This window comes from Pristiophorus japonicus, unplaced genomic scaffold, assembly GCF_044704955.1.
Source record: "Pristiophorus japonicus isolate sPriJap1 unplaced genomic scaffold, sPriJap1.hap1 HAP1_SCAFFOLD_393, whole genome shotgun sequence".
NCBI lineage: Eukaryota > Metazoa > Chordata > Chondrichthyes > Pristiophoridae > Pristiophorus > Pristiophorus japonicus.
Window position 1 is genome coordinate 39,301 of NW_027253794.1, and position 12,233 is coordinate 51,533.

At 45.0% G+C, this 12,233-nt stretch overlaps 1 protein-coding gene across 1 annotated transcript in view; it reads left to right on the top strand.

The window, feature by feature from the left end:
• Positions 1 to 2,983: 2,983 nt before the first annotated feature.
• LOC139250578 (mediator of RNA polymerase II transcription subunit 28-like) overlaps positions 2,984 to 12,233 on the top strand; it is a 34,198-nt gene continuing 24,948 nt past the window's right edge. Inside the window, exons 1-2 of the mRNA XM_070872978.1 lie at positions 2,984 to 3,006; positions 7,848 to 7,881. Of these exons, the coding sequence (XP_070729079.1) occupies positions 2,984 to 3,006; positions 7,848 to 7,881 (57 nt within the window). The remainder of the gene's footprint in view (positions 3,007 to 7,847; positions 7,882 to 12,233) is intronic.

A 12,233-nucleotide genomic window follows, 5' to 3' on the forward strand; every position in this document is an offset into this window, starting at 1 on the left:
AATTGTTTATGTATGTAGACCTTACCCAAATGTAAGACTTGCCACCAGGGGGCACACCTGTGGGAGACCTACGGTTCACCTGTGTACCCTGGGGAAAGCAGGTATAAAAGGTGACTCGCCATGCTGCTTCCTCACTCTAGAGTCCGAAATAAAGAGATCAAGGCCATAACAGTTTGAGCTTGTGATATAGTCCTGTGGATTTATTTTGAACATAACAAATTGGCGACGAAAAACGAATCACAAACTTTCACACGGTAATGGCTGCCGTTGGTATTCTTGAGAGATTTGTTGAGGGTGAAGATTGAGAACCCTTTGCTGAGCACCTCGCCCAGTACTTTGTGGCCAACGAATTGGACAAGGCTGAGATGGAGGCCAAGCGCAGGGCGATTCTCCTCACCGTATGTGGGTCATCGGTATATGGCCTCCAAAAAAAACTTGCTGGCACCGGTCAAAATAACGGACAAATCTTACCCAGAGCTGTGTACACTGGCTAAGGAACATCTCAAACCAAAGGAGAGCATCCTGATGGCCAGGTACCGCTTTTACACGCACCGTCGCTCCGAGGGCCAGAATGTGCCGAGTTTTGTCGCCGACCTAAGACACCTTGCGGGGCAGTGCGACTTTGCAGGATCCTTGGGGGAAATGTTGCGGAACTTTTTTGTGCTTGAAATTGGCCACGAGGTCATTCTTCGCAAACTGCTATCTGCCGAATCTCTAGATCTGAACAAGGCCATCACGATAGCCCAAGCCTTCATATCCATGAGCGACAACACGAAACAGATATCTTCACAGAATCGAAGTTCACCGGCGAGCACCGTGCACAAAATAATGTTTGCAGCAGGCAGAATGGCACAGGGCAGGGCCCACACGGTTGCAGAGGCTAGACCTAGGCCTAGACTCTGAGTCCGCCGTAGGGCGTGAATGCGTATCAATTAGCATCGTGTTGGCGCTGCGGGGGCATCCATAGACCTTATCAATGTCGATTCAAGCCCGATGTGTGCAAGGACTGTGAAACACTGGGCCATCTCCAGCGAATGTGCAAACGATCTCTGACTCACCACGTGGCAGAGTCAGGAGAGGACGACCGATCCAGCGAGGATCACAATGACCGAGCAGCGAGGCAATTGAACCTGAGGATGAAGAGGAAATATATGGATACACACCTTCACCACCAAAAGCCCTCCGATAATGTTAAAAGTTGAACTTAACGGCACTGCAGTATCCATGGAACTAGACACGAGGGTGAGTCATCAGTCATGAGCCAGAAGGCTGTGGAGCGACGAAACCAAGCGACCCGAGCTGATCCCGATTCAGGCAAAGCTGCGCACCGACACCAAGGAACTGATACCAGATATTGGTAGTGCGGACATAAAAGTATTCCATGAGCGAGCAGTGCAAGAATTACCACTGTGGATTGTTTCAGGTGATGGGCCAATGCTGCTTGGAAGGAGGTGGATGGGGAAGATTCGATGGAACTAGGAAGATCTCTGTGTACCCACTCCAGCGAACGAGGCCTCCCTTTCCCAAAGGCCGAGCAAACCCCCTCTTCCAGCTGAACCAGGCATCGAAGTGCAGATCCATTTGCAGATCCCTGAGGCACAGGCCGCTCATCACAACCACGAGAAGGTAAAGTTCAACCGAGCAGAGGAACAGGTGCGGTACCCACCACCCGAAGCCAACGACCCCTTCGCGATGATGGAAGAGGCTCCAGGTTGACCATGCGGAGTGGGACTCTGGCCGAAACGATCCGAATGCATCTTCCCGACGCCAGAGGCAAAATACCTGGGGAGGAAAATCACGGCAGTCGGCATCACAGACATGGACGAAGGTGTGTCCAGACCACGGGATGAGAGAGCATCCAGACCACGGAAGGTCGCCGCAACGGAATGGAGGAATGTGTCGCCCAGCAAGGAAGATGACTGGGTTCGGGGCAAAGGTAAAGGGGCAGCCATGCTCAAATAAATTGTGTACACCATGTAACCCATGCGAGCGGTCTTTCACAGCCAATGATGTACCATTGGGTTGGGAGTACCTTACAACAAGCCAAAGTGGCAGGCGAACATCATCCGGTCGTATATGTATCTGACAAAGTACTTGTAACAAGTGATGTGTTGTCACACGGGGTCGGGTGTGTTATACAGCAAACCAAAGTAGCGGGTGAACCCCAACCAGTTGTATATGTATCTAACAAAGCATCCGTAGCAAGTGAGATGTTACCGCACGGGGTCGGGAGTGTTGCGTAGCAAGCAAAAGTAGCGGGCGAGCCCCAAATGATTGAACATGCATCAAATAAGTTAAACAAAGCAGCAGCCTGTGTTCATGGGACTAAAGAGACGTACCAAAGAGTGTCCCAATATGTGCTTGAGTCAGACAAGCTGCTCATCCCACAAGCTTGGGAGAGCAGAGGCACCATTATCGATGTGTTGCTTCGAGAATGTCCAACACTGTGCACTGTAACATGATCCGCCATGGGCCAGGCACAGAGAGCGGCACCCATGCTCTCAGTTGGCCACCGTTGCCCACCCCCGGGGTGAAACGGCGCAGCCTGAAGACCCACTCGCGGTCGTGGAAGTGCTCGAAAGTGAGGGGTCAACTGTAACGGCCCTCCAGCTTAGGACCTGACCAGCCAGGATCCCATGTTACCACCTGCCAAAGGTGAACTGCTAGACGGGACGTGACAACCTATCCGCCAAAAAGACGATAGACCCATCCCAACGTTGCAAAGCAAGGCAGGGCGGCTACACGCAGTCGGTGGTCCGGGGCCCCCATACTATGGCCCAATGTCCACGGGGACCATTAGGCCTCCCGCCACTACCGAAAGTCTCAAGGTTATTGCGGCCATCCTGGGCTTTCCAAATCTCAGGGTCAGCGCCCAAATCACCAAACCTAGCACCACGCGTGCCACAGTAGACTTCCTACAGACCCGGCTATCCTGGGTGTTACGCAATCACCAGACCGAATCACTCAGAACCGAGCCTTCCGCATGCCATCAGCAGAGAATGCACCGTAAGTGCACGGCCCCTCCACACGACATCGGAATAAGTGATGCAGACCATGTTCATGGACCCAGTCGGGCAGCTCGTACCGCATTAGCCAAGGGTGGGAATGGAGTGCATGTGATGAAAACGGAGTGTTTGATTGTGAAACCATGTACCGCACTAACAAGTAAAGCAGTGGGACGAGACCAAACTGCGCACGACAGATAACCAGGAACCACACCGTAAGGACCTGGCCCCCAGCGACCCACCAACACGATCAACCTCACCGTCAACCACAAGGATGAACCCACCATGTCAAGACTTCAACCCAGGTGATCGACCCGAGGGTACAGGGCGCCAGATCGCCTCAACTTGCAAATAACTTGCACAGTAAGACTTTGGGGGGGGAGGGGGAGTGATGTTATGTATGTATGTAGACCGTACCCAAATATAAGACTTGCCACCAGGGGGCACACCTGTGGGAGACCTAAGGGTCACCTGTGCACCCTGGGGCAAGGAGGTATAAAGCTGCTTCCTCACTCGAAAGTCTGAAATAAAACGACCAAGGTCTCAACAGTTTGAGCTTGTGACATAGACCTGTGGATTTATTCTGAACATAACAGAAATCATGTCAGTAGATTAATAATTGCATCTTCATCTTAATCCAATTTTTTAAGTGGATGTAGTAGTCCCCAACACCTCAAGAATTTTGTATGATAGTGGTAATTTTCTTGGTAGTTTCTGGACAGCTGTAGAATAAAACTTTCTGACTCCAGCATAGAAGTTATGAAATGTGGCATTGTCTAAATTTCCATTAGCAGCAATAAAAATTTTAGCTTTAATGCAAACAGACAATTTCTGGTTTTCTTCCTGACTTGTTAAATCTTGGAAATCCATCATTGGTACTGCTTGACACATCCGACATGACAAATCGATTGAGCAGTGTTTTTAGCAGTTTAATGCTGTCTTCCCAGTGGTAGGCAATTCTCAAATCCTTGTCTTGAGAAAAATCATTGTCGGCTAATAAATCATCCAACCCATGTTCCAAAAAAAGAAAGTAAAGATGCATTTCCTCATCTTGTATGTATGTGTAAATTCACTGAACTAGGCCAGGTTGCTCTGTTTCATTGTTGCTTCCAAAATAGGCTTTAAGGGGCTCCCTCTGGTTATCACATCTTGCTATTGCTTGGCGGAGACTGAGCCACCTTGTTCCTCCATGTTTTATTCGTTAAAGCTCGTTTGCATCATATCAGTGCTAGTATTGCTCTCTTCATTTTACGCTACCGTTAAAATTATTTCTAAAAGTCCAGTAGCAGATCTGCCACTGGTTTTGAGATTGCTTCAACAGCATCCTTCGCTGCAGGATGCGCAATGTGGGAAACACAAGGCAGACTGTACATGGAACTTGACTGTTGTTTTATCCAACTTAAAACAGTTATTGGCAGGGTCAGAAGAGAAATAATAACATTCTCCCATGGAATGTGATGGTTAGCAAAAACAGAATTTATTACATTATGGTTTTCTGCATTTGCTGTATTACATGTGTATATATATTAATGACTTGGGTACAGGGCACAATTTCAAAATTTTCAGAGGACACAACCTTGGAAGTATAGTGAACAGTGAAGAAGATAGTGATAGACTTCAAGAGGACACAGACAGGCTGGTGAAATTTCACGAAGAAAAATGAAGTGTGATACATTTTGATCGAAAGAATGAGGGGAAATATCAACTAAATGGTACAATCCTAAAGGAGGTGTACGAACAGAGAGACCTGGGGGTATATGTGCACAAATCGTTGAAGGTGACAGGGCAGGTTGAGAAAGCTTCATAAATAGAGGTATACTGTACAAAAGCAAGGAAGTTATGATAAATCTGTATAAAACACTGGTTCAGTCTCAACTGGAGTATTGTGTCCAATTCGGGGCACTGCACTTTAGGAAGAATGTGAAGGCCTTAGAGAGGGTGCAGAAAAGATTTACGAGAATGATTCCAGGGATGAGGGACTTCAGTTAAGTGGATAGACTGGAGAAGCTGGGGTTGTTCTCCTTCGAGCAGAGAAGAGTGAGAGGAGATATGATAGAGGTGTTCAATATCACGAGGTGTCTGGACAGAGTAGATAGAGAGAAACTGTTCCCATTGGCAAAAGTGTCGAGAAGCAAAGTTCACAGATTTAAGGTAATTGGCAAAAGAACCAAAGGCAACATAAGAAACAACTTTTTTACACAGCGAGTGGTTAGGATCTGGAATGTACTGCCTGAATGAGTGTGCCTCCACCACCCTTTCATTGCTTTCAAAGGGGAGTTGGATAAGTACCTGAAAGAAAAACAGTTGCAGGGCTACAGGGAAAGGGCAGGGGAGTGGGACTAGGTGAGGTCCTCTTGCAGAGAGCCGGCATGGGCTGAATGGCCACCTTCCATGCAGTAACCTTTCTATGATTCTTCGATACATATTTCCATGGATAAGAAGTCTGTTTTTACAACTTTCAGAGTCTGGTGAAAGTACTTAAATCAAACCTCCTTGTTGAGGTTGGTTACTCCAGAATTCCCAATGCTGATGTCCTCACAATAAACAAGACAAAATGTGTGTTCATCTGCTGTTTTTTACTGGTCCAGTCTACAATGTATTTGCAGCTGTAGTGGCACCATTTGCTTTGATTTTTCTTTTCCAACATGACTAAAAGATGGATTGTCAAAAAGGAAAACTTATCTCCTTGTAATCTGTCAAATAGTGGCATTGGAATGAATTACCTCATTGCCCTCGCGGTAAAAATACCTTAAAAATATGGTACTTAGGCAATAATAAACAAAATAAAATGCTGTGAAAGGAAAAATTAACAAATCCCTGGGTTCCATGATCCAATGGAGATTACACTGAACTAGAAAAACAGAAGTCAACAGAGATTGAAAGCCTGCCGAGTGCAAAATGCTCCACTGTCAATCTTGTCCTAAAATAGAATCATAGAATGGTTACAGCACAAGAGGAGGCCATTCGGCCCGTGTAGGCTCTCTGCAAGAGTACTTCAGCTAGTCCCACTCCGCTGCCCTTTCCCCGTAGCCCTGCAAAGTTTTATCTTTCAGGTACTTATCCAATTCCCTTATATCATAACCACTGCTCCCATTTTTTATGGACGGCGGGTGCAGATAATGGTTTTGCTGTTGCCATTTACAGCTCCTCTAGAATAATCTTTTGTTTCTTGTCCTATTGTCACCCACTTTTGCCTTGCACCATCATCCTTTTTGTCATTTAATCACTCCTGCCTTCCATCCTATCACACACAACATTTTCTGGTTTTATTCCAGATGCAATATAACTAGACTATGCAAATCTTATTTCATTCATGGATATTAGATTTTCTGTCGAAAGCACTGGGAAAATGGATTAGAATTTATCCAGTCCAAGGACCTCTCAGATTAGCCCTCAATCAACCATTAAATCAAAGCAAAATATTGTGAATTCTGGAAATTTGAAATAGAAACTTAGAAATTTACAGTGCAGAAGGAGGCCATTTCGTCCCATCGTGTCCGCGCCTGCCAACAAAGAGCCACACAACCCTTGGTCAGTAGCCCTAAAGGTTACATATAAACCTATGAACAATGACGGGAAGGCAAAGAGCACCCAGCCCAACCAATCCGCCTCACTACAACTGCGACACCCCTTATACTAAAACATTCTACACCCCACCCAACCGGAGCCATGTGATCTCCTGGGAGAGGCAAAAGCGAGATAAAAGCCCAGGCCAATTTAGGGAGAAAAAATCTGGGAAAATTCCTCTCCAATCCATCCAGGCAATTGAAGCTAGTTCAGAAGATCACCCTGGCTGTATTCTATTCCCTGCAGTACTTACCATTATATCTGTTCTATCCAACAAAAGGTCATCCAGTCTAATCCTAATTACCAGCTCTCGGTCCATAACCCTGCATGCAGGTTGCTGCACTTTAAGTGCCCATCCATCTCTTAAAAGTGGTGAGGGTTTCTGGATCCACCACTCTTCCAGGCAGTGAGTTCCAGATCCCCATAACCCTCTGCGTAAAGAAGCCCCCCCATATGCATATTGCATGCATTCAGATATGGAGCTTTTAATTTTGTTTTATGTATATACGCTCTGTCCCTTCCTGTCACACTCTGGTTATCATTACCCAATTCGCTACCCTGCACTTTTGCCTTCTCCTTTCTCTTTGACTTTTTTAATTTCCCGCTCACTGGATCTCTCCCCCCGACTATTTAGTTTAAATCCCTATCTACAACCCTAGTTATTCGATTCGCCAGGACACTGGCCCCGACCTGGTTCAAGTGAAGCCCGTCCTGATGGAACAGCTCCCTCTTATCCCAATACTATTACCTGTCTCTGTAATGGCTATTAGATCAAAGCCATTTATCACTATTTGTGCCACTAATTTATCTATCTTATTATGAATGCTTTATGCATGCAGATAAAAAATTAAAATTAAATACTCTTTACCATTATTCCCTGCTTTCACCTTATTTAAGGGAGGTGAAGGATTGAGGTGGTGTCTGGGGGGGAAGGGTTGGGGGTGGTTGTTGGGGGAGGGGAAGGGGGTGGAAAGGGATGCTGGGGTGTTGTCAGGTGTAGGGAGGGAGGTGCTTGTCGGGGGAATGGATCGGGCTCAGGCCTGAGGTCAGGAGAACTGTTACAGGAGGGGTGGTGCCCTTTTTTGCTTATTCGTTCAAGGGATGAGGGCGTCGCTGGCAAGGCTGGCATTTATTGCCCATCGCTAATTGCCCTTGAAACGGTGATGGTGAGCCGCCGCCTTGAACCGCTGCAGTCCGTGTGGTGAAGGTACTCCCATAGTGCTGACTTTGTTGTAGCGGTTTGATACAACTGAGTGGTTTACTCGGCCATTTCAGAGTGCAGTTAGGAGTCACAAATAGGCCTGACCAGGTAAGGATGGCAGATTTCCTTCCCTAAAGGACTTGAGTGAATCAGTTGGGGTTTTCTGACAATCCTGTAGTTTCATGGTCACCATTACTGATAGTAGCATTTTTTAATTAACTGAATTTAAATCCCCCCAGCTGCCATGGTGAGATTTGAACTCGCGTCTCCAGATTATTAGTCCAGGCCTCTGGATTAATAGTCCAGCAACAATAACCACTATGGTACTGTACTCGGTTGAGTGGCCAAATATTGTCTATTTGGTTAGAATTAAGGAAGAATTTAGATATTTCGCCGCTGGGTGCAGTGTTTCCTTTAAGCTGTGCTGCGTTCTGCAGCTCCCGCGCAGTTGGCTCACCAGCTTTTAAATAGGGAAAACTGCATATGTACGGTATTTTGAATGGGGGCTGCACACCTAAAAAATATTAAATGAAACATTGGCTAGGAGCATACTACAGCCCACTATAAATGGAAAAATGCAAGAACTTTAGAGGAGTGTTAATGGGGGACTTCAATTACCCTAAGATAGGAACAGTGTAAAGGGCAAAGAGGGGGGGCAATTCCAGAATACCTGAACTTTCTTGATCAATGTGATTCCAGCCCAACCAGAAAGAAAGCAGTGCTGGATCTAGTTCTGGGAAATGAAGTGGGACAAGTGGAGCATGTTTCAGTGAGAGATAATTTGGGCAACAGTGATCATAATATCAGATTTAGAATAGTTATGGAAAAGGACAAGGTACAATCAAGTGTAAAAATCCTTAAATGGAGGAGGGGCTAACTTCAGTGAGTTGAAAAGGGAATGCCATGGCCTAGGTGGATTGGATTAAAAAATTGGTTGGCAAAATAGTAATTGAAAAATGGTAGCCCTTCAAAAGAGGAGATGATTCGGATGCAGAGAAGGCACATTGTGTGAGGGGGAATGGGGAAAAGAAGGGCATCCAAAGCTAGCACTCCTTGGATGACTAAAGATATAGTTAAAATGAGATAGAAAAAGGAGGCTTATGACAATTGTAAGGTTCATAATACAGTAGAGAACGAAGCTGAATATAGGAAGTACAAAGGTGATCTAAAAAAGGGAGTGAGGGGCAAAGAGAGTATGAGAATAGATTAGCGGTTAACAAAAGGGAACCCAAAAATATTTTATAAATACATAAATAATAAAAGGGCAGTCAAAGGAAGGGTGGGGCTGATTAGGGGACAAAAAGATGATCTTGTAGAGGCAGAGGGCAGGGCTGAGGTACCAAATGAGTACTTTGCATCTGTCTTCACTAAAGAAGAGGATGCTGCCAATGTAGCAGTAAAGAAGGAGGCAGTAGCGATATTAGATAAGATAAAATAGATAAAGAGGAGATAAGGTTGGTTGTCTTCAAAGTAGAAAAGTCACCAAATGGGATGCATCTTGGGTTACTGAGGGAAGTAAGGATGGAAATTGTGGAGGCTCTGGCCTCAATCTTCCAGTCCTCCTTGGATATGGGGGGTGGTGCCAGAGGACTGGAGGATTGCAAATGTTACACCCTCCTTTTTTTTAAAAAAAAAGGGGAGAGGGATAAACCCTGCAACGACAGGCCAGTCAGCCTAATATGAGACAATAATGTGGGACAAAATTAATTGGCATTTGGAAGTATGGGCTAATAAATGAAAGCCAGCATGGATTTGTTAAAGGAAAATTGCATTTGACTAACTTGATCAAGTTCTTTGATGAAGTAACAGAGAGAGGGTTGATGAGGGTAGTGTGGTTGATGTTGTGTATATATGGACTTTCAAAAGGAGTTTGACAAAGTACCACATAATAGACTAGTTTGCAAAATTAAAACCCATGGGATTAAAGGGACAGTGCAGCATTGATACAAAGGGACAGAAAGCAAAGAGTAGTGGTAACCGCTGTTTTTTCAAACTGGAAGGAAGTATACAGTGGTGTTCCCAAGGGAATGGGTGTTGTGACCACTGCTCTTTTTGATATTAATGGCCTGGGGTTGGGTATACAGGCCATCATTTCAAAGTTTGCAGATGATATGAAACTCAAATGTGGGATAGTCATTCAGGAGGACATAGATTGATAAAATGGGCAGACACATGGCAGATGAAGTTTAATATAGAGAAATGTGAAGTAATAGATTTTGGTAGGAAGAAAGAGGAGAGGCGATATGAACTAAATGGTACAATTTTATAGGGGGCGCAAGAAGAGAGACATGGGGTGTATGTACACAAATCTTTGACTGTAGCAGGACAAGTTGAGAAGGCTGTTAAAAAAGCATATTTGATCCTTGGCTTTATTAATAGAGAAATAGAGTACAAAAGCAAGGATGTTATGCTAAACCTTTATAAAACACTGGTAAGGTCTCAGCTGGAGTATTGTTTTCAATTCTGGGCACTACACTTTAGGAAGGATGTCAAGGCGTTGGAGAGGGTGTAGAAGAGATTTACTAAAATGGTACTAGGAATGAGGGACTTCAGTTATGTGGAGAGACTGGAGAAGATAGGGTTGTTCTCCTTAGAGCAGAAAAGGTTAAGAGGAGATTTGTTCAAAATCCTGAATGGTTTTTGTTTGAGTAAATAAGGAGAAACGGTTTCCAGTGACGGAATGGTCGGCAACCAGAGGCCATTGATTTAAGGTGATTGGCAAAAGACCAAAGGAGCATGAGGAAACATTTTTACACAGCAATGGAATGCACTGCCTGAAAATTCAATAGTAACATTCAAGAAAGAATTGTATTAATACTCGAAGGGGGGAAAAAGCAGGGGAGTGGGATTAATTGGTTAGCTCTACCAAAGAGCTGGCACAGGCACAATGGGCCAAATAGCCGCCTCCTATGCTATGTCATTCTATTTCTCTGAGGGGAGATGCCAGTGTTAGGGAGAGGCACCTGGCATGCTGTATTGGACACCCATAATTTAGGAAAGATATCAAGGCCATGAAATGAAGTGTTATGGAAGAGACATTATAAACTGGGGCTCTTTTCATTCGAATAGAGAAACTTAAGTGGGGAACTCATTTAAATGTTCAAGATTATAGAACTTTGATAAAGTAGAAGAAAAAAAATTGTTTCCAGTGTTTGGTTAGTTGATGACTCGATATCATAAATTTGAGATTGCCAAAGAACAAAGTTAGAGACAACCGAAACTTTTTACAGTGGCAAAGAGAATCAATACTCACTTTCAGAAATGCGATGGGCTAAATGGCCACCTCCTCTGCTGATTCTGGATGATTGGTATTGATTGTATTTAAGTTGGGATGTGTATAACATGCATTGATTGCATTTTGATTAGGTGCATACTCAGTGGGCACTAATTGAATCCTCGCATATGGGATGCATTGTGGCAGTTTGTTGGTATTTAGCAGACATTGACTCTGGTGTATGTAGTGGTTATTGATTTAGTAAAAGGCAGGGGTTCTCAACATTTTTGCTTCCGAGGCCCCACCACCTCCAGCTGTGTTAGAAAAATTCCACGGACTCTCTAATACAGCACGAGTATTTTTTCTCCCGTGTATAAAAATTCTCCCGGCACCGCTTCCACTCATCCCAGCACTGCAGAAAATACTGGTCCCCACACCCATCCCATTCCTGCTTTGTCTCCACATGAGCCCAATCACCACCTTTCCCTAGCAACCCCCCACTCCCTCACTGACTGTTCCTGGCACAACAGCCGGTCCCAGTTCTCTGCTTGATTGTCAGTCAACAGCCCTTTTTTCCCCTATCTCCAATATTTTTATAACTAATAAGCAAAAGTGTACAATAAAAATGAAAAAACACCATTTTTTTACGGTCCATAGGATTTTTCTCCAAATTGCTCATACTAGTGTCCAGATTACTGTTTTATTCCTGGCAACTCCAGGACAATGCTGGAAGGTTGAAATCCTTGCTGGAGGCTAACATTGGGTGTGAGGAATCCGGTCTTCCTGTGATGCCCTCCTTGGTAGAACAAGACTGCTAACAATCGGTGTCGGCTCGCAGGTAAAGAATGAATGAGGTTAGGCACCAAAGGGCAGCCAGCACCCTTGTAACTATACTACAACACTTTGAATACAGCAGGAGAGAAAATTGGGGGGGCGGGAAATTAGACAATGCAGAATACTTAAAGGAAGTTGCAAACTGTTTCAGTTTTGCTGATAAGTGTCAATCCTAATAGTTTCCTAATGTTGACATATTCCGCTCTTCTTCCTCCACAAAGACAGCGAGTCCCAGCAGCTCCTTTCCTCCATGCAGCTGCTGCCTATTTCCTTGCCCCTTCATTTGATTGACAATTGTGACTGCACGAATAACAAATGACAAAAAAATCAAATCTCCAGTGGAACTGAGGTAAGCGCGTACGTACCTGGCTAGAGGATGATGGAGAGCTCGAGCCAGGGATCTGCGCTTAGC